The sequence below is a fragment of the Typha angustifolia genome, chromosome 5 (genome assembly GCF_048772165.1).
Source record: "Typha angustifolia cultivar Huaian chromosome 5, ASM4877216v1, whole genome shotgun sequence".
Lineage (NCBI taxonomy): Eukaryota > Viridiplantae > Streptophyta > Magnoliopsida > Poales > Typhaceae > Typha > Typha angustifolia.
Window position 1 is genome coordinate 280,857 of NC_133243.1, and position 17,841 is coordinate 298,697.

The window sequence follows — 17,841 nt, forward strand, 5'->3', positions numbered from 1 at the left end:
AGGCGTCGTGGAATAGTCCCAATTGTTGTGGGATAACGAACATTGCTCCTTCCGAAGTCTTTGCTAAAGGAAGGTTCCACATTTCAGTCTTCACCCAAGAAGACGAAGAAGAAGAAGAAGAAGAAGAAGAAGAAAGCTATGATATGGAATACTATCGCTACTTAGCAGAGGGAGACACCCTCGATGACGCTCCAAAATTCGACGACTATCCAGAGTCAGAGGACTCATTTGTTATGCCATTTGCCGGCGAAAAAAATATTCATCAAATATTCTCCTAACTAAATGTATCAGAGCAGAGCAGCTGAGCGAGGATAAAACTTCACAAGTAGTGGAGCTCTTATTCAGAGGTATCAAATTATTGCTATTATTATTATTATTATTATTATAAGATAATCTACATCAAATCATTTGTTTTAAATGCATAACATAAGTACATAGACTGATGTTAAACACTAAACGAGAGCAGCAGATTGTGCCTTGATCCCTCCTTGCTGCAATCTTTATAAACCTTACAACTACTTCATTCTGTTGAAGTATAAAAGTTAAAAATGAAAAACTGAAAATTAAACAGTTGACATTAACCTATTCAATAATTTTACAAAATTAACAGCAAGTAGATGAGATATTACTGTGAGCAGGGCAAAACACCAGTGGCATGAGATGTCCTGAACTCTTGTTCTCATGGAGTGACAGTAATTGGAGCTTGGGGGACAAACTTCTCCAGTGGCCAGCACTCCCACTCACCTTCCTTGACATGAGTTAGGGTGAAATGCTTTGGTGTCCAGACTTCACATTTAGACTTCCTCTCTCTTTGTAGCTTCCTCTCTCTTTCCTCTATACTCCTCTTTGCTTGCCAAGCTCTCTCCCATTCCTTGTTCAATATGGCTTGGCTCACTTCACCCCACACCACAGCTGATTCAGTGGGCATCAATCCCTGTTTCAAAACATTCCACATTAGCTTGTTAAGAGATATTTGCATGATCGCGGCTGTTAATTAGCAGTCCAATTTGTTCATCTGACTGCCTTTAATCTCATGACTCCAATGTCGATTACCTTTGGATCCTTTAGAATAGGAGTCTTAAGTATTGAGATGGCTCTCTTGGCATCATATAGAACTGAGACTTTCCCACTATTTACATCCTTCAATGAAACAGTGCTGCGATGAGAGAAGGAAATTCCACTTAGGTCTGAAAATTAGAAAGAATATGAACTATAAATTGAATGATCAGCAGCATACCTATCCCAAGAGCCGTCGATTACATAGATTGGCGTTAACGACTTTGACTGGAAGATTTTACCCTTGACAGACCTAGAATCCCCACCAAAACCTAAGAAGGAATGGCTCTTGTGATAGCACAATTCCGCTTCGAGCCCTGAATCTTTACAACGGATTCTGACATTCCCAACCCAGTCAGCACCAGGAGTAGGAAGTAATTTCATTAGTAAGTTTGGCGAATCTATTTCATAGCTTTCGTGCAAGCTCAATAGCTTTAATTGTTTCTTTCCCTTGATAACAGCTTCAACACTAGTGCCTAGCGAGAAAACATGAACATGTTACATTTTTATCCACGTCACTCGATGGTCGTAATGGGAGCAAATTTAGTGGAAGATACACCTAAATCTATGTCACAGAGTGAACTATGGTATAGTAATCGGAGTTTTGGAGCTTACCGTGGAACCTGGGAACTGGGTTGTGACACCAGATCAGCTCTATATTATCCTTTTGATCAGTTGCATGGAGGGCAGAGACTGGAGGATGATGTGAAACCTGACAAAGATACTTAAGAACTGAGCTGATGTTTAACTATAAATTCATTGTTTTCTCCAAGTTAAAAGATACTTTCTGATTGAATACTCATATATACTTGTCATCAGATAAACAATTGACAGTAAAAAAGCAAAAGGATATTCAGAGCATGTTTTCAGCCAAAACTGAAATGTTTCACAAAATATGTATCAGTTTTGGCCCTGTCCAAACGGAAGCTGCTCTCGAAATACCAACTCCTCGACTGGTTTAAGGTAAACAAGCTTCTTCTTTTTTTTAAATAATTTGCAAGATAGAAAACTAAACTAGTAAGAGCATTTATTTTACATGTTATCAAAAAATTCCTTCAACCTTATTAGGAATATCATGATATTCAAGTCAAGACTACGATGTTAAGCTCTTCATGCTCTACTAATTACCTGCTCAAGTAGGACATTGAGGGTTCCCCTGGAAACATGATGGGTTTCTCCAAGAATGGGATTAAATGGAGCTAATCCGAAGATTGCAGGCCTTGTTGTTGATATGCTCCAAGCAACAACAGAGATAAATCTTTCGAGGCTGCTCTTTCCTTTAGCACACTTGCTTAAATAGTCCTTGCCGATGCAATAAACACCTTCCCCATAGCACTGCAGTTGTGATTTTGGCATGTTGAAAAGAGGAGGAAGCTGCACAATTGAGAAAAAGGAATTTAGACTTCAGTAAAAGATCATTCACATGCTCTTAGCTTGATGAAGTATATTAAAGATGGCGGTATCCCACCATTCGTTAATCGACAACACTGCACATTGATGGCATCCATATATTCTGTTGCTATTAGTCAAAAGATTGCTAAGAAAAAGAGCATCCCTTTCAGTAGATACTGGCACAGTGGAGAACAAGAGATGCCCAAATTTGTTTACTTTCAAAGTCGTTTATCTAGTGACTTCTTGGATGTTTCTTTACTAATCAATCCTTTAAAGATTCCATCTGCAATTTGACTCTTTTAGACTGTTCACATGACTCTCACATGCTGTTCCCTAGTGAGCCAAACTTGTGAGTAACTCCTTTCTTTGTTCACTCTAGCTTTAGAATCAGTATCTCCACTTTGGTCTTTTTTCAAACCTCCTTTTCTGATGCTTAGAGAGTTTGGTACTATCTTCAAAGAAAGTTTGCACTTTGGATTCAAAAGAAGGGTGTTCAATTGCATAAATATCTCAAGCAAGCATTACACCTATTTTTGGTAAGAGCTAATGCTCTACGACACTGATAAACCTTATTATCACACTAAGTGGCGCCCTGCCCTTCTTATTATTACACACGAATTATATTTCCACGAAACCTCAACCACCTGTGACAAACTTAACTAGTATCATGCACTTGTCTTATTCTTTAATTATTCCGTGGGGGTGTAGTTTATCCTTAGTTAGGTCATATGCACCTCCATCACACCCTATAGTTAATGTAAAAAAAGAAGAAGAGAAAAACCATCATGCTCCAAAATAGATATGAAGGCCACAAAAAAGTTAGGTTGCTTTCAAGCCTACCAAATTCTCTATTTGTTTTAAATAACCTAAAAAATTAGGATGTGCCCTAAAATTAGGTCACTTTCTTCTTCATATCTTAAAGTCAACTACTCACCTACTCCACTTTAGGTTCAGTAAATAAAATCAATTGGAGTGAAGTCTTGGGTTCAAGTTTGGATCTGGATCCCAATAGTCTTAGTACCACCCTTATGATTCTAGGTGATTAAATTAGTATACTTACCCTAAGAACTCTTATCAATTAAAAAAAACAAAAATAGCAAATAAATACAGAAAAATAAATTATATTTAGAGGGATAAAAATGTTGACCTGGAAATGCGTGAGATCTGATCCTGGCCGTACATTCCGGAAGAGGCTAAAGATCCTCTGCACTAAATTCGGCGCCGCGGCTAAACCACCGTCCAGCGACAGCGGCGGCGTCAGCACCGCCTTCGCCGCCGCCTCGGCTTCCACCTCATTCTCTTCCTCCTTAACCTGCACCACACCCATGGAACCATCAAAGTTAAACGTGCGCACCCTCAACCCCTGTCGCTAACCTGCGCCACCCTGGGCAACTGCCAGTAACTGTCGTTCTAACCGCCGTACTTACCCCCGAACAACCGCAAAACATTTAAAAATAAATAATAATAATAATAATTTTCTTTTTTAAAGAAAAAATTGCATCTCGATCAGAAGCCACGTGCTTGTCACGATTCCCGGGATCGAGTCGGGATGATATTATTGTAGCAAAATAATTAATAATAATGCCGATGATACGTTCAAACCCCTCGACCCCTCTTCTTCGTGAACAGGGGAAATAAGAACAAAAAGAAGAGACGCGCACGTTAGCCGGGCCAAGCAAGCCACACGCTAATGGCAGCCGGAGGAACCGAAAAGAGAAACAAGGCAAAGAACAAACGCGGCGGACTGCGCGTAGCCGGCGGACGTTAGCAGCCGCCCCGTTACGACCGCTTTATGATGAGGAGGGAGAGAGGGAGGGAGAAGAAAGAACGGCGGAGTGCGCATAGCCGGCGCATGTCAGCAGCCGTCCCTCCCCCACCCCAACCCTCCCTTGCAGCAAGAGAGAAAGGGCAAATAGTAATAAATAAATAATTAGAGGATGGAGATGCAAAGAGAAGCAAAAGACTAACCATTTTTTTAGCGTCAAACTTTTCTCCGATCAAACTCTAGTAGAATAGAACGCTAATAAAAATTTCTCCGCCCTTCTTCTTCTCCCTCTCCTTCTTATTATATATAGAGCACGAACGCGGAGAGAGAGAGAGAGAGGGAGAGTGAGAGTGATGGAAACTAAGACGAATAAAAGCAATGAGAAAGAGATTGGGAATTGATCCAATTGAATCGGAGGATTTGGATTTGGATTTGGATTTGGGATTCTCGTCCTCTTTTACTAATTACCACTCCTCGATCGGCTATTCCCACCCTCGCCGACTATTTAAATCTCTCTCTCTCTCTCTCTCTCTCTCTCTCTCTCTCTCTCTCTCTCTCTAGCTAGCTAGCTTTCCTTCACACACCGGCGCACGTTAGCCGATCGCCACCGCCACGAGATTCGATGCGAATACTAAAATAAGCGGGGGACATAAAGGTCGAACCGAGTCGGCCTCGGACTCACGCGCCGGCGCATGTTAGCCGAGGCTCCCGGGGGCCAGATCTCCTGCAAACCGAGGATGCAGGAGAGGCGTCCAATCGGCGCCGATGGAAGGCTCTGATTGGCTGCGGAAAAAAGAAACAAATACATCACAATAATAATAACAGCGGGAAAATTACCTAACTGTGGCCCATTGTTACATAGAAACCCACTTAATTATGTTAACTAATTTTAGGGTGGAAAATGCACAAAAAAAATATTAAAAAATATAGGGTGTGAATTATAATAAAAATGGAGCAATTTGGTGGCATTCATGGAGAAGACCATCTTATCTCCAACCATGGGTTCGTCGGAGGACCACAAGGAGAGGGATCATGGAGACCAAATGCATGCACCTGCGCACCCGCGGTGCAGGTTAGCACCCCTCGCCAGCTTATCTGGACAATAACCGGCTTTATTTCTTTCCCTTTCCTTACAAATTTCAACACATAAAACAAAAAAAATATATATATAAAATAAATAAAAAAATTAATGCTGATATTAATAAGAGGAAAAAAAAGGACAAAAATAAAGTTGCCATTAATGGAAAACTTTTCTTAGTGTCGTTAGTTATTTATTGGACGATTTTGTAACCTAACCCTTAACACGCTGACGTTATTTTAACTAACTGATATCGACCAAATTACTAAAATATCTCTGAAGAAGGCATAGGTAATTTAAGTATCTATAAATTATTATAACATAATGTTAGTACTATTTAAATTAACGGAGAGTATTAAATAAGAGTTATAAAAACTATTCATAAAATAGAAGACCGAGTTATAATAGTTAATACCTTCGGAAGGTTGAGAGATTTTCTATAGTTTAGAAGAAATCAGTAGGTGTGTGAAAAATAAGTAATAATTTATGACAAAATACTAATAAATAGAGATAGAAGATTCTTATCATATATATATATATATATATAATGTTATATATAGCGTGTAGTAATAGAGTTTGTTAAGAAAGGCAAGTGATAACTGCCATCCTTATTTTCTATTATTTAATTTTTACTAATGCAAAGTGTTATTTTGTAGACTAACTATTGCCACGTGTTCATATAAACATCCTCGTTTAATTATTTTTTAATTTTAATTTTTTGGTGACATATTAACACCATTAACCTTCTGAATGCCCTTTTGCTAGTTGTTTTTGTTTGATTTTTCCTGTCGAGAAAATATCATCAAGATAGAGTTTTTTTTTTTTTGTTTTTTTGGGCCAAACTAGACTCATTTTATGTATATATATATATTTTTGTTTACCGAAATAGACCGTTACTCAAACTTATTACTAAATGGGATCTAATTCACTGTAGCCCTAACAAAAATTGTTAAAAGGAGAGAGAGAGAGAGAGAAAAGAGAGAGAGAGAGAGAGAGAGAGAGAGAGAGAGAGAGAGAGTCCTCTTCCTCCCTCTTTCTTGGTAGGTTGTGAATTGACTATCAAACTGGTTCGATTTACTTGATCTGATTTCTACAAACCGATTAGGTTTCGCTCAAATTATCTAGTTGTTCATAATATTAAGCAAACCACTCCAAGAATTGGGCCTAAACTATTCGCATATAGCATCCTATGAAAAATCCACCAAATATTATCTGAGAGATTCAAACCCTGACCTCTGGAATGGCTTGAAAGGATCTGACCACTAAGATATGGTAGTTGGCCCTGTTCTGTTCTGGAAGTCCAACAGAGTTGTTTATCTAAACATTTAATAGCAAAAAATAGGGGTAAAAAAAAACTAGGGTTTGAAGTACATTTTTCTCTATACGCAATCACAGTTAAATTGCTAGTTGATCCTGGGAAGAAACTAGAATGCATGATTTAGAAGCCCTATCTCTTTAATATTTTCCTAGAGAATTTCCAGATATTGTTGTCTCTATATATAACAGGATATGATTTGGGACTGCTAACTTGAAAGGAAATATAATGTCCTCATAATTTAGTTGTTAGTTCATGCGTGAAAGAAACTATAATACATGATATAGAAGCCCTAACACTTCCACTACTTTCCTAGAAATCACTACACTATGATCAATGATTTGATAGGGCCTACCTCTACAAACACCTAATTCTATGTCTCTATCCATAATCCAGCAAAGCCAAGGTCCTCTAAATAGTAGCTAATCCTGCCACTAAGAGTGTTTCAAATTGATAGTTGGGAGAGGCTTAAATTATACGAGTATTCTCACGTCAGTACATCAACGGTTAGTCTAAAAGCTTAAGCTGACCTTTGGACTCAAGTTGTAATTTGATACCATATTATATAATTAGCTACTCTTAAGAGCTTAAGCTATTAGAAACATGTGATTTTGTTCTTTTACACTCTTAACAAAAATAAAACAAGGCCATATTTGTTTTTACATTTACTATCTTGGACTAACACACAAATACATGAGAGTGATTACATCTCTATACAAAAAATGCATCACCTTACAACAGATAATACTATAATAACATTTTATGTTCTAAAGGTAGAAGAATATCAATATAAATGACCACAGAATTCATGAAGACGACTGACCTGAAGAGAAGCAAGCGGCACCCAGAAGCCCATCAGAAGAACACTGACACTCCCAGATCTTGATAGTGCTACCTCCTTTATCAATATACTCCCTTTCCTCTAAGGACATTGACAGTATGGCACAACAGCTGCTTTAACATGTTGCGCGATTTTGTAACCAATTTTTGTAGCCAAATTGAGAGGACCAAGGGTTGGAGGCACCATGCTTGACCAAAGAATGAATTCATCTCCATTACTCAAATAACAGTGAAATTAGAAAATAAGTTCATCAAATTGTCTATAGCCTCAGGGTAAAATTTCCTAGCAAATAAATAGCATGGTCTCTTCATCCCATTCCATAGGCAAGGTCTGCGGTGCACTTGTTTCTGCAAAATCATGACCAAAACAATTATTATTCAGTCATTGCTCTGCTTTTGCAATCACCTGAAATGTGACTTAATCGCTTTTGAAAGAAATCAATACAGAAAATTGGGAAAGAAAAAAAATAAAAAACAAAAAAGGATCTTGAAAGAATAACATAAAGTTTACATCTACATCCTAAACTGGAAGCCAGTGAAAGCATGCAGCAAATTTTTTTTTTTTTTTTTTGGTGGCAAACTATGTGTTTGTATGTTTTCTGGATTCCAAAATTGTAAGGTTCTAGCATCAAACACACTTTCCTTTTAAGTTTCATAGTCAACAAACTATTTCAGACAGACAATATACACAGTCAAACTATGCAAACTAGGAACAACATGAAAATTAGTCATATACGCATGCAGATATGCAGAATTAGAAACTTAGGAAAACCTCACAAGAAAGTAACCTTCTGTAATTATTCAAGAAAAAGAAGAGGGATCTGATGTGTCTTCCATCCATAAAAGAAACCAAAACTGCACAGCCATGATGGTACCACACCTTTCTTATGTTACCTATCTGCGTGTTTGTTGTTAATCTTTGAAAAGAAAGTGGAGTACCATTACAATCCTCGTTACTCAGGTTTTTCCTATTACTAGTCTCAGGATAGTACGAAAGAGTATCTCTGTTAGAAAAATATAATTTCCTTCATGTCATGAATCCACCATCCTCTAATATTCTCCTTCCTTTTGATTGGTTAAGAGGACATTATTATGCTTTTTGCCATATGACCAGTGACACAAGCATAAAGGCTAAGCTGGCTACCTCGGTTAATTCCACCAACTGGAATATCCATAGCAGGGCATGTGCATCGTTTAGAATCCTAGGCTTTAGGAGAGATAATCCATCCCTAGGCTTATGTCATGGGATAAAATATTCCTTGGGCTTGGGGTTACTAGTCCCATCTTAGTATCGTGTTCAGTGTGCATTGGACTATGCATAGGATAACTCCAATGGACATGAAGAATATATATGAATTGACATTACTGCCCTAGGTGAATAAGGTTAACAACACCGGTTATCAACTCCTTGTGGAGTATCTAAACTCGAATTGTACCATCTAAGTGTATATTTTTAAATGTAAAATAAGAACTTTAACAAAGAAAAATTAAAATAAAAAACTTAGACAAGAAATAAGAAAATAAAAATAAAAATTATACTATTATGCAGATTTAATTTAAAAATAAGCAAAATTTAAATTGAAAAGAACAAAAAATAAAGTTGATATAAGAGCATAAATTTCCAAAAATTAATATTTGTAACAATTTAAATATTTTGAATAAGTAAAAAAAGTTCATAAAATAATAATTAAATATAAATAGATAAATAAAATAATGAAATAAGACATAAAAATCTAGAATTAAAAAATTAGAGTTGAGTAAAATATCTTACCTATACATTCCAATTTCCCAAGTTAATGTTTTTTTTAAGAAAGAAATTTGAGGGCAATGAGTTAATAAAGCCTTATCCTCTCCATAAGGCATTCAATCAGGACTCCATTTCTGGTCTTTTTAGCCTAACATGGGATATATTGAGACCAGGGTATTAGTAATCCAATCTCACCCTTCAAATCGCATAAACTAATATGTCATTAGTTCTAAGTGGGAAAATTATTAGACTATTAGATTACAAATTGCTATAAGACATAGAGTTGATGTCCAACAATTTGGGCTCACTCCACTACAGGTCCTAGACTTCATACAGGGAAGACTGTCTTAAGTTGTGATCTTGTAAACTCAAGTTACAGCAAAATTGGAGAGGCTAGGCTGTCTATGTCAATGACATTAAAAAGAAGGAAAATGTCATACATCAGTCACAAAATTCTCCAATAGGACATTACCACTTAGACAAGAGCAAATATAAACATAAGTTCCTCGTTACAATCAGAATCATAAAAGAAAACAGTATTGCAGTGATGCATCATTCTAAGAAAAAAATTTGTTTAATATGACGTCTTCTTATTAAAACCTAGGTAGCATAAATGCCAGTAAGGAAAACATTTACTTTTTCTTTTAGAGTAAGATATTAAATAGAAAATTACCTTTAGATTGCTGGTAACATGGACAATCTCATCGATGGACTGCAAAATGTAATATAGTTAGCAACGAAATAGTAATACTTGATTGAACACAATGTTGTTCACATAATAAAGATTAACTTGAACATGAGTTTTCCTATTTCATGTCTAAGAGAGGAAAGTACCGTGATGTTCTTAAGTAACTCAAAGTTCACATCCACGGCCCTGTATGCTTTAGGATGCCATTTTCCTTCAGACCAATCTACATGTGTCACTGACCAGTTTGCAATTCCAGTTGGATCAACCATCTAGAATATACACAAAGAAACCCATGTAATTGGAAATGAATCTGAAATAGAGAAAAAGGAAGAAGGTGAACCATTAGCTAGAAATGATAATATGTGCTTACATGGAAAAAACTTGGCAAATAATGTTCATCAGCATAGCAATTGTGCCCTTCCTTGCCAGGCTGTTACAATCAAGATACATTAAAATCAGTATATAGAGCCATAGCATCCCAAGAAAAAGAAATTGAGTAGCTTCTAGTTAGTAGGCAAAAACATGTTCATTCTTATAGATATGTTTACTAAACCTGTGCACTTACTGTAATATATTGATGCCTTTCAAGGCTAGTCCCAAACCCAGATAAAGGAGGAACTTTGGGTAGCTTGATAGTTAGTGTAGAACTTTTTTGTCAAGCAAAATATGGAAAGAGGATCCCTAGAGATCAAAACTAACATGAGAAGGACTTCCTAAGAAGAGATGATAGAACTGGATTTGGCTCAAATCAATGCACTAAATAGAGATAAATGGAGAGTGCAATCCATAAAGCCAACCTCAAATAGTTGGAATTAATGCTTGGTTGAAGACTTGTCGTTGCTGTAAATTCCCACACGGTGTCGCACAAGCAGACACAGACACACACACCCAACAACAATATTCCGATGAGATTGACTACATCTTTTGTTGTAAAGCTATGCACAATATGCATGTTTAGTTATTTACCTTGCAGTAAAGCTTGAATTTAGAATAGTACAGGCTGTCAGCAAGAATTAGAACAGCATGCTGTCTCTTGACTGAGAACCACTGCAAAATGTAAGACATAAGATATGAAGGAACATCATCATGGGAAAAGCAAAAAGTCCAACTTATTGGATATTGTAACAGCTTGCTGTCAGGTTCTTTTGCAGAAATACCAAGAAAATATGCTCATTTTTAGTTTATTTCACATGACCCAGTAGTATGCATCAACGATCATTAACATTTGAAATACCTAGCCAGACTAGTTGAAATGCTTTAACTTCCACACTCCACAGTTGACTAAAATAGCCGAGACAAGGAGAAAATCAGAAAAATAAGATTAGTAAATTGTAATGCATGCACTGAGAACAAGTACCATAACAATTTGGGTTTTTGCACACCTTGAAAGCAATGTTGCATGAATAATATTATACCGTGTTATATTGATGAATGTCTGTTGAGCACGTTTAAGCATACTACTTGGTCATTTAACATGCTTACAAATAACATCATCTATGGACAAGAACTCTCCTTGATCAAAATGTGCATCTCTTGTCCAGTTGAATCAAGTATTGGTTGTCTTCAAAATAATGTTAGTCCACGCTACTTCTATTGCTATTTTTGCTTGAAGCTAAAGTGATACTGTTTAGTTACTTATTTGCAGAGAGAAGAGTAAATCCTGGTAATATTATCTTGATTATTCTGGCAGTCTAGAAAAATAACAACTTCCAAACTGCTAACTTTATAAAAATGTGACTCCTAAGTTTCAACATCAGCATCAATCAAATGTGGTTCAATAATCTTCAAAGTGCTTGAGTAAAAGCTTCAGACTATCAAGATAGTTCTGCTTAAAACACTGTTGCCAACTGGAACCTTCACTATCCAATATCTTATCGCCATGGGGTACAAGTATAGGCATCACAATGCACAAGGCCTGCTGTTGCTGGGCCTGGGAGGCAAAGTATATGCAGCCTTACCCCAAATAAGAAAAGGCCATTTTCACTGATTTAGGTATAACTAATAAAAAAGTAGATAGTATAATGGCATGCAGGCAATTTCTTCTTGTTAGAGAACTTAAATAAAGTCAGCTTTTAGGAATGACCAATCCTTTGATTGATTGGATTAATTGGTACTCTTCCTGAAAGATCTCTATTTTCCTGCTATTAATGAGAAGTCACTTGAAAAATAGGATCATAAATTCATAATCATATCTATCCTTCAGTTTCTCTCTACTCTGCATAGAGTGAGTATAACATATTTATAAAAATTAGTCATATGCTACAAACGGCTAATGAACTTGATGACAGTTACATCAAAGAGGCATCAAACAGATTATCTCTAACAAAATTAGATCAAAACTATAGATAATGCAGGACAGTTGAATTTGCCTTTCAAGACGATGCAATTTTCTTGTTGACTCAATGATCCCAAAATTAAATAATGAATCTACTTCAACCGATAGTCTTCTTGGTGTACCCTTTGGTTGTTGCTTCTAAAATTAGTGCCTTGAGTCTTGACAAGTCAAGAATATAATATAGCTCACCTGTGCTCCTTTCCTCCAATCTTTCTTCTCAATTTCTGGTAGCATGTGCTCAGAATATCTGCCCGTTCCATGTGGTCCTGGATCTTCAAAGCTGAAAATTCTTGATATATCAACAACTGAAAATTGTGCTAGTCTCCTAAGCAATGACAAATTGAGGGAAATGCCATATCTATGTCGATGCACATATGTATGCTGTTCATCAAATTACATATATATTACTAGGACTGGTTGTCATTTTAGGCTTACACAATAAAACTAAAATAATGAATTCCCATGGATAGAAACTCTGATAAATAAAAGTACAAAATGATTCATGACAAACTTGTAGAATGTAAATAACTGTCCGCTTACCAGTCAATAAAGCTGATATTTGTTCCCATCAGATAATTATAAATATAATCAAAATTGTGCAGTGGTACACAACTGCAGTGAAAAGGGAAATATATATTAATATTTTAAATAAGAACAGAATAGGAGCAGATAGGAAGGTAGTGATCCAATGCAGTGACCTCTCAGAAAGCAACACAAAATGCTGATTATCAGCATCTTGGAGTGCATTTGCCAACAGCCGCTTCTCTGCTTCAACCATAGAAATCTTCCCCCAAGCCACCTAAAAGAATTTTTTTACATGTTTATAAATTTGCAACTCCATTCAAATTAGACAAGAAAAACTAATACAATCTTCGACTAAATAATTCAAGTAAAAAATATGACTGAATTCTATAATATGACTGTCATCATCAAATCATCTAAGATAGCATGTACGAAAGTTCACAAGAAATTTCAATTGACACTATTTTGTACACAGAACTCAGAATTTTATGATTTGTCTTGAATGATCCAGGCCAGATTACATACTATAGCAGTACTTGAACTAGCCTCTACTGAATTGGCATGAGATGACATCTTCCTAATTGTCAAAACATTGGGAAACAAAACAATGCTAATTGGGACATATATTCTTGCATTAAATATTGAACACCCAACTTCATTTAGACTACAAAAGAGTCCAGAACAAATAGGAAAAAAGAAATGCTTATAAACTACTTATAACAATATTTGATGCATTAATCATGTGAAAGGGGACCAAGTCTAAGAGCAATACCGAATATATTTTGACAATGATAGACTAAAAAAGAGAAGCAACGACACATAAAGCTTGGAAAGATTTTTTGGTTCATCACATAAAGCAAAGTTTTTGGTTCATCCCAAAGCAACCAAGGCTTAAGTTAAAACAACATTCTGACATGCATTTGACCACAGCAATATTGGGGGTATACAAACTACAAAGCTTATCAACTGAAAGCTCTGAAACACACTATCTTCAGCAATTCTGCAGAAACCGGAAACCTAAGCATTCATTTATTATTGACAAAACAATTATAGGATGTCTATAATGGTCTTGAGGTCATAAACTTTCAGATAATAGGTTCTCTTACATAAAGTACAAGACAAAGCATTGATTTTCAGTGCCAATGCAGTCCTGATAACAAACCTGATAACAAACCTTACACAAATTTAATACCTTCGCTTCTGCATGTGGTGTTGTAGAGTAGAATAGAATAATAAATGGTGATTGCAACTTGAAAGGATATGCAGGAAAAGTTTACCTTTTCACTACGAATATTCCGACCGATGAATAAAGAAGAAATATGTACTGATTTTTCTTTTGATGCATGCACATAGATCGTGAATCTGCCTTCGTGCCCCTGAGAATGCATATAAATCAGATGTAATCATGTAAATGATTGAGAGTCACTACCATCCCAGCAATGATTTCAACAGAAAACTGCAAAAAGGAACCCACTTTTTTTTGGCAAGATCATAAGAATAGGCCAGGGTCTTCTTTATAATTATTTGCCAAAACAGAATCTTTAGATAAAATGCCCAAATATAAGTATGAGTCTCATTCTGTGCACGTTCAGTTTTGCTTATGCACAATAAACTCTTCCTTTAAGCACTGGCCACTTAGGTCCAGAAAAAGGAAAACTGGGCTATTTTCCATTATCAAAAAATTAAGTGGTCAACTATTTGCAAATTCTAAACCTCTGAGGATTGCATATCCCAGATCCTCATAACAAGTTACTCCAATTTATCTTGGAGATGGATTTAAAGGAGAGAGAATTAACAAAGTATGTTATCCAGTTGAGCATGATAGTGCTTACTTATTGTTGTTTCAGACTAACACTGTAACACAATAGTGGAACTAATTATTAAGTATGAACATAATCATATGTGCATGGAAATGGAGCTTCACATTTCTAAATTTGGACTCCTTGGACCAGCTCACAAGTTCATGTTTCTGCATGACTTGTACTATTTTTTAGGACTGAACAAACCATTCAGATTGAAAAACAGGACTCCACCTTCAGCTGAAGTGAATGTGAGTAGAGGCACAGGTGAGATCTATTCCAACTTACTAAAACACTCTCAAATAATTGAAATGCTTAATCAATGTTATTTTCTTCCCAAACAAATACATTTACAATTCTTTTGCTAGATAAATTTTATATATATTCACATATGAAGCCCCCTATGAGACAATATAATACTCAAACTTCCAACTGAATGAACTTTTACAAACCTTTCCTGGAAACCAGTTAGCCATAGAGCTAAAAACTTCTCAGCAAGCTTACTCTTTGAACACTTCTAGGCAAGGATTGTCGTGTCGATAGTGCTGGATTGCTCACTAGCATACTTTATAAATAGGATTTTTAGGTTATTTATACCATGGATACAAAAATTGGTTGATCCAAATCTTGGCCTAGTTCCACCAGGTATCAGCCGATACCCGATCCACAACATGAGAGAATTTCTCTCTCGTGTTTGCTTCAAAACACCGCGGACAACCCCTCCCCCAAAGCCATCCCTCGCTGATCCGATGAAGATCCAGCTCCCCAAATCTCCTGCAACTTCGGGTATGTTCTTTTTTCTTTTTTTGTTCTCTCTCTCTATCGGACTCCAGCGACTCTCTCTCTCTCTCTCTCTCTATATATATATATATATATGTAGAATGACTCTTAAAAAATAATTAAAACCTTGATATGAAACAAAAATGTGAGTATAGCCATCAATTGGGTGTAAATATTTGTTTTTAAGATAACATAGTACTTACATAATGTGCCATTCATTTTGAGCTTATTTGCTCATAAAAGTACAAATCTATATTCTGAGTACAACATTTGAGCAATGTAACATTGCCAACCTTCTATACCTACAGATAGATCATAGAAGTCTCTATCTCTCTTTATATATATATATATATATATATATATATATAGATGCTTGCAATATAAAGTCTTATGAAAATAGAAGATCTTACCAGGAAGAATTTCTCCCACAACCTCTCAAAAGGCAATGAACCAGGTGTTAAGAACATGAAAGCAACTTTAGGATTCTTCGGCTGAAATGATGGAATTGAAAGAATATCCCTGATGACAACATGAGCAGCAATCTCATCGTCTGTGTAAACTCGAGCAGGTGCAGGAGGAAGCCAAGGACTGCAGACTTCAGAAGATAAAAAATAGCAGGCTGAGTATTGGCGTGGTGGATAAACATAAGCTCCAATTAGTGCCACGCAAATCAAAGTAACCAGTATGATTATCCAAAGAGGCCTTCTAGATGGAGACCTATAGCGCAAAGCCGGCGGCATGACTTTAGGTTGCCAATGCCCACTAGCAAATCCTTTTGGTCTTCATCTAGGGAACCTCATCATGGATTCAAAAACAACAGCCTTCTCCATTGATAGCTTGAGCCATCAGCTTTCTATTCAGTTGACATTGCATAATACTCAATGAGTTTTTGAGGCATAGCTTGTAGTAACCAGTGTGTCATAACCTGAAGTCAGAGAGACAAAATGTTCCAACTCACCATATTCAAAAGGTCTCAACTTTCTCCTTTTGACCCTGAAAAAAGTATTAAAAAAAACAGTGAAAAGCAGATTTTTTTATAAAAAAAAATAAAAGAAGGGTGTCCTAGAGCTTGAGGTTCCTGCTAATGCAGGGTTGGGAGAAATACCACTTCCATGACTCAAACCTATGCATCTCGGGTGCTATAGGCAAACCTTATCACCACACCAAGTGACACCCACTTATAATCTCTACATTTTAACCCAAAATAAGTGGTTAACGAGTGAGGTGTTTAGCTAATTAAACACGAAGAAACTTTTTGATATGATGGTATGGAAAAATAAATTGTCTAATATCCTAGAAAACCACATCTTACAAGAGAAATTTGGTCTCTTCAATCAGGTTGTTCACACAACCCAATATGAAAAGGAAAAAGAAATGCACAAGGCTATGATTGAAGAAACCTCTCAATATATTACTCTGATCATCTTCAAACTATCCTTCTCCCAAGAAATAAAAACCAACCAAAGCAAGATCAAAAGATAAAAAGTACGACACAAACGATAAGCAAGCTCAGTTGACTGTAAAGAGCATGCAAGAGAATGAAAAAAAATATATTTAAAAGCACAGACCTTCCAGAATATCCAACTGGCAATTTTAGTTACCTTGCGATCATAAAGATTAAAGATAGAAAAAGATGATCACACAAAAATACATCAACCCTCCAATACGGAAGCAAAAACTCACAAAAAAGAAGTATGTCTGTCACTTGCTATCTTTAACCCTGCAAAGAAAAAAGACCACCTAACCAAAATAACAAGTAATAATGATAGTAAACCAAATTCATCTCTTTTCCCTTTCCTAGAGATAAAAATCTAAACCAAAAGCCAGTTCCCTTTCCACTCAACGCGAATTAACTGAAGGAGGAGACCACGAGACGTCTCCGCAAACCACCAAAGTCAAAAGGGAAAGCGACACCCGTCATTCGTTCTCCCAGCCACTAAGTACGGAACCAAGCAAGACGCTTGCTATGATCCACTAATCTAAGACCAAAAAATAACTCGAACAACACAAACAGAACAGCAAGGAAGACAGAATCCGGTCGAGGCGAGCTCCCGAGACCGCATCGAGGAAGAAAGATGGGAGGGACAGAGAGAGAGAGAGAGAGAGAGAGAGAGAGAGAGAAGAATGGAGCAAGAGACGGAATACCTTCGGATCGAGGAGGGATTAGGGCAGAGGGATTTCTTGAGCTGCTTCGAGACGGAGAGGAGTAGGGTTCGAGTAGAGACAAGGGTCGTGGGGGAAGACGACCCCTCCGGAATAAAAGGATTGGTCGTTTAATATCTTATTTATATATATATATATATATATATAATATGCGATAATAAATATTATTTTCTACCTCTCCTAGGTATACGACGGCGGAGTAGAACAACAGAGGGAAGCAATCGTTGTCTTGTAGGATTTTCTAAGAACCGCGTTGTACGAATCTGTTGCAAGCTTCGTACTCGGCAGTATCTCATTGGTTGTCTTGAAAATTTGAGTATTGTTAAAAAGAAGGACCAATTATTCTTATGCCACGTATTAT

At 36.6% G+C, this 17,841-nt stretch overlaps 2 protein-coding genes across 6 annotated transcripts; both read right to left on the minus strand.

Annotated features, from left to right (window-relative positions):
* Positions 1–338: 338 nt before the first annotated feature.
* Positions 339–7,568, minus strand: LOC140760267 (oxysterol-binding protein-related protein 4C-like). Of its 2 annotated transcripts, none has more exons than XM_073097157.1 (7): positions 7,430–7,568; positions 3,596–3,760; positions 2,185–2,430; positions 1,672–1,768; positions 1,238–1,532; positions 1,054–1,156; positions 339–934 (listed from the first exon to the last, which is right to left on the minus strand). In XM_073097157.1, the coding sequence occupies exons 1-7, from the start codon at positions 7,460–7,462 to the stop codon at positions 680–682; spliced, it is 1,194 nt and encodes a 397-aa protein (XP_072953258.1). In that variant the 5' UTR covers positions 7,463–7,568; the 3' UTR covers positions 339–679. The 2 variants fall into 2 exon arrangements, with proteins under 2 accessions (XP_072953258.1, XP_072953259.1); XM_073097158.1 differs by lacking the exon at positions 7,430–7,568 and adding an exon at positions 4,417–4,762 and having other exon boundaries at positions 340–934.
* Positions 7,170–17,581, minus strand: LOC140760268 (glycosyltransferase BC10-like). 4 transcript variants are annotated; one of them, XM_073097160.1, is made up of 12 exons: positions 17,463–17,581; positions 16,276–16,310; positions 15,728–16,170; positions 14,016–14,114; positions 12,915–13,015; positions 12,757–12,828; positions 12,406–12,496; positions 10,848–10,928; positions 10,252–10,311; positions 10,028–10,150; positions 9,867–9,905; positions 7,170–7,794 (listed from the first exon to the last, which is right to left on the minus strand). In XM_073097160.1, the coding sequence occupies exons 3-12, from the start codon at positions 16,055–16,057 to the stop codon at positions 7,666–7,668; spliced, it is 1,125 nt and encodes a 374-aa protein (XP_072953261.1). In that variant the 5' UTR covers positions 16,058–16,170; positions 16,276–16,310; positions 17,463–17,581; the 3' UTR covers positions 7,170–7,665. The 4 variants fall into 4 exon arrangements, with proteins under 4 accessions (XP_072953261.1, XP_072953260.1, XP_072953263.1 ...); XM_073097162.1 differs by lacking the exon at positions 17,463–17,581 and adding an exon at positions 16,919–16,944 and having other exon boundaries at positions 7,655–7,794; positions 15,728–15,912; XM_073097161.1 differs by lacking the exon at positions 17,463–17,581 and adding an exon at positions 16,423–16,696 and having other exon boundaries at positions 7,655–7,794; positions 15,728–15,912.
* Positions 17,582–17,841: the final 260 nt, after the last annotated feature.

Coding starts and splice junctions, on each gene's coding strand:
- LOC140760267 (XM_073097157.1), bottom strand. CDS start 7,462: ATGGGCTTCTGGGTGCCGCTTGCTTCTCTTCAG. Junction 1,533..1,671: donor CCCAGTTCCCAGGTTCCACG/GTAAGCTCCAAA, acceptor TTTTCTCGCTAG/GCACTAGTGTTGAAGCTGTT. Junction 1,157..1,237: donor ATCGACGGCTCTTGGGATAG/GTATGCTGCTGA, acceptor CTCTCATCGCAG/CACTGTTTCATTGAAGGATG.
- LOC140760268 (XM_073097160.1), bottom strand. CDS start 16,057: ATGCCGCCGGCTTTGCGCTATAGGTCTCCATCTAGAAGGCCTCTTTGG. Junction 12,829..12,914: donor TTTGTGTTGCTTTCTGAGAG/GTCACTGCATTG, acceptor TTTTCACTGCAG/TTGTGTACCACTGCACAATT. Junction 9,906..10,027: donor AGTTACTTAAGAACATCACG/GTACTTTCCTCT, acceptor TACATTTTGCAG/TCCATCGATGAGATTGTCCA.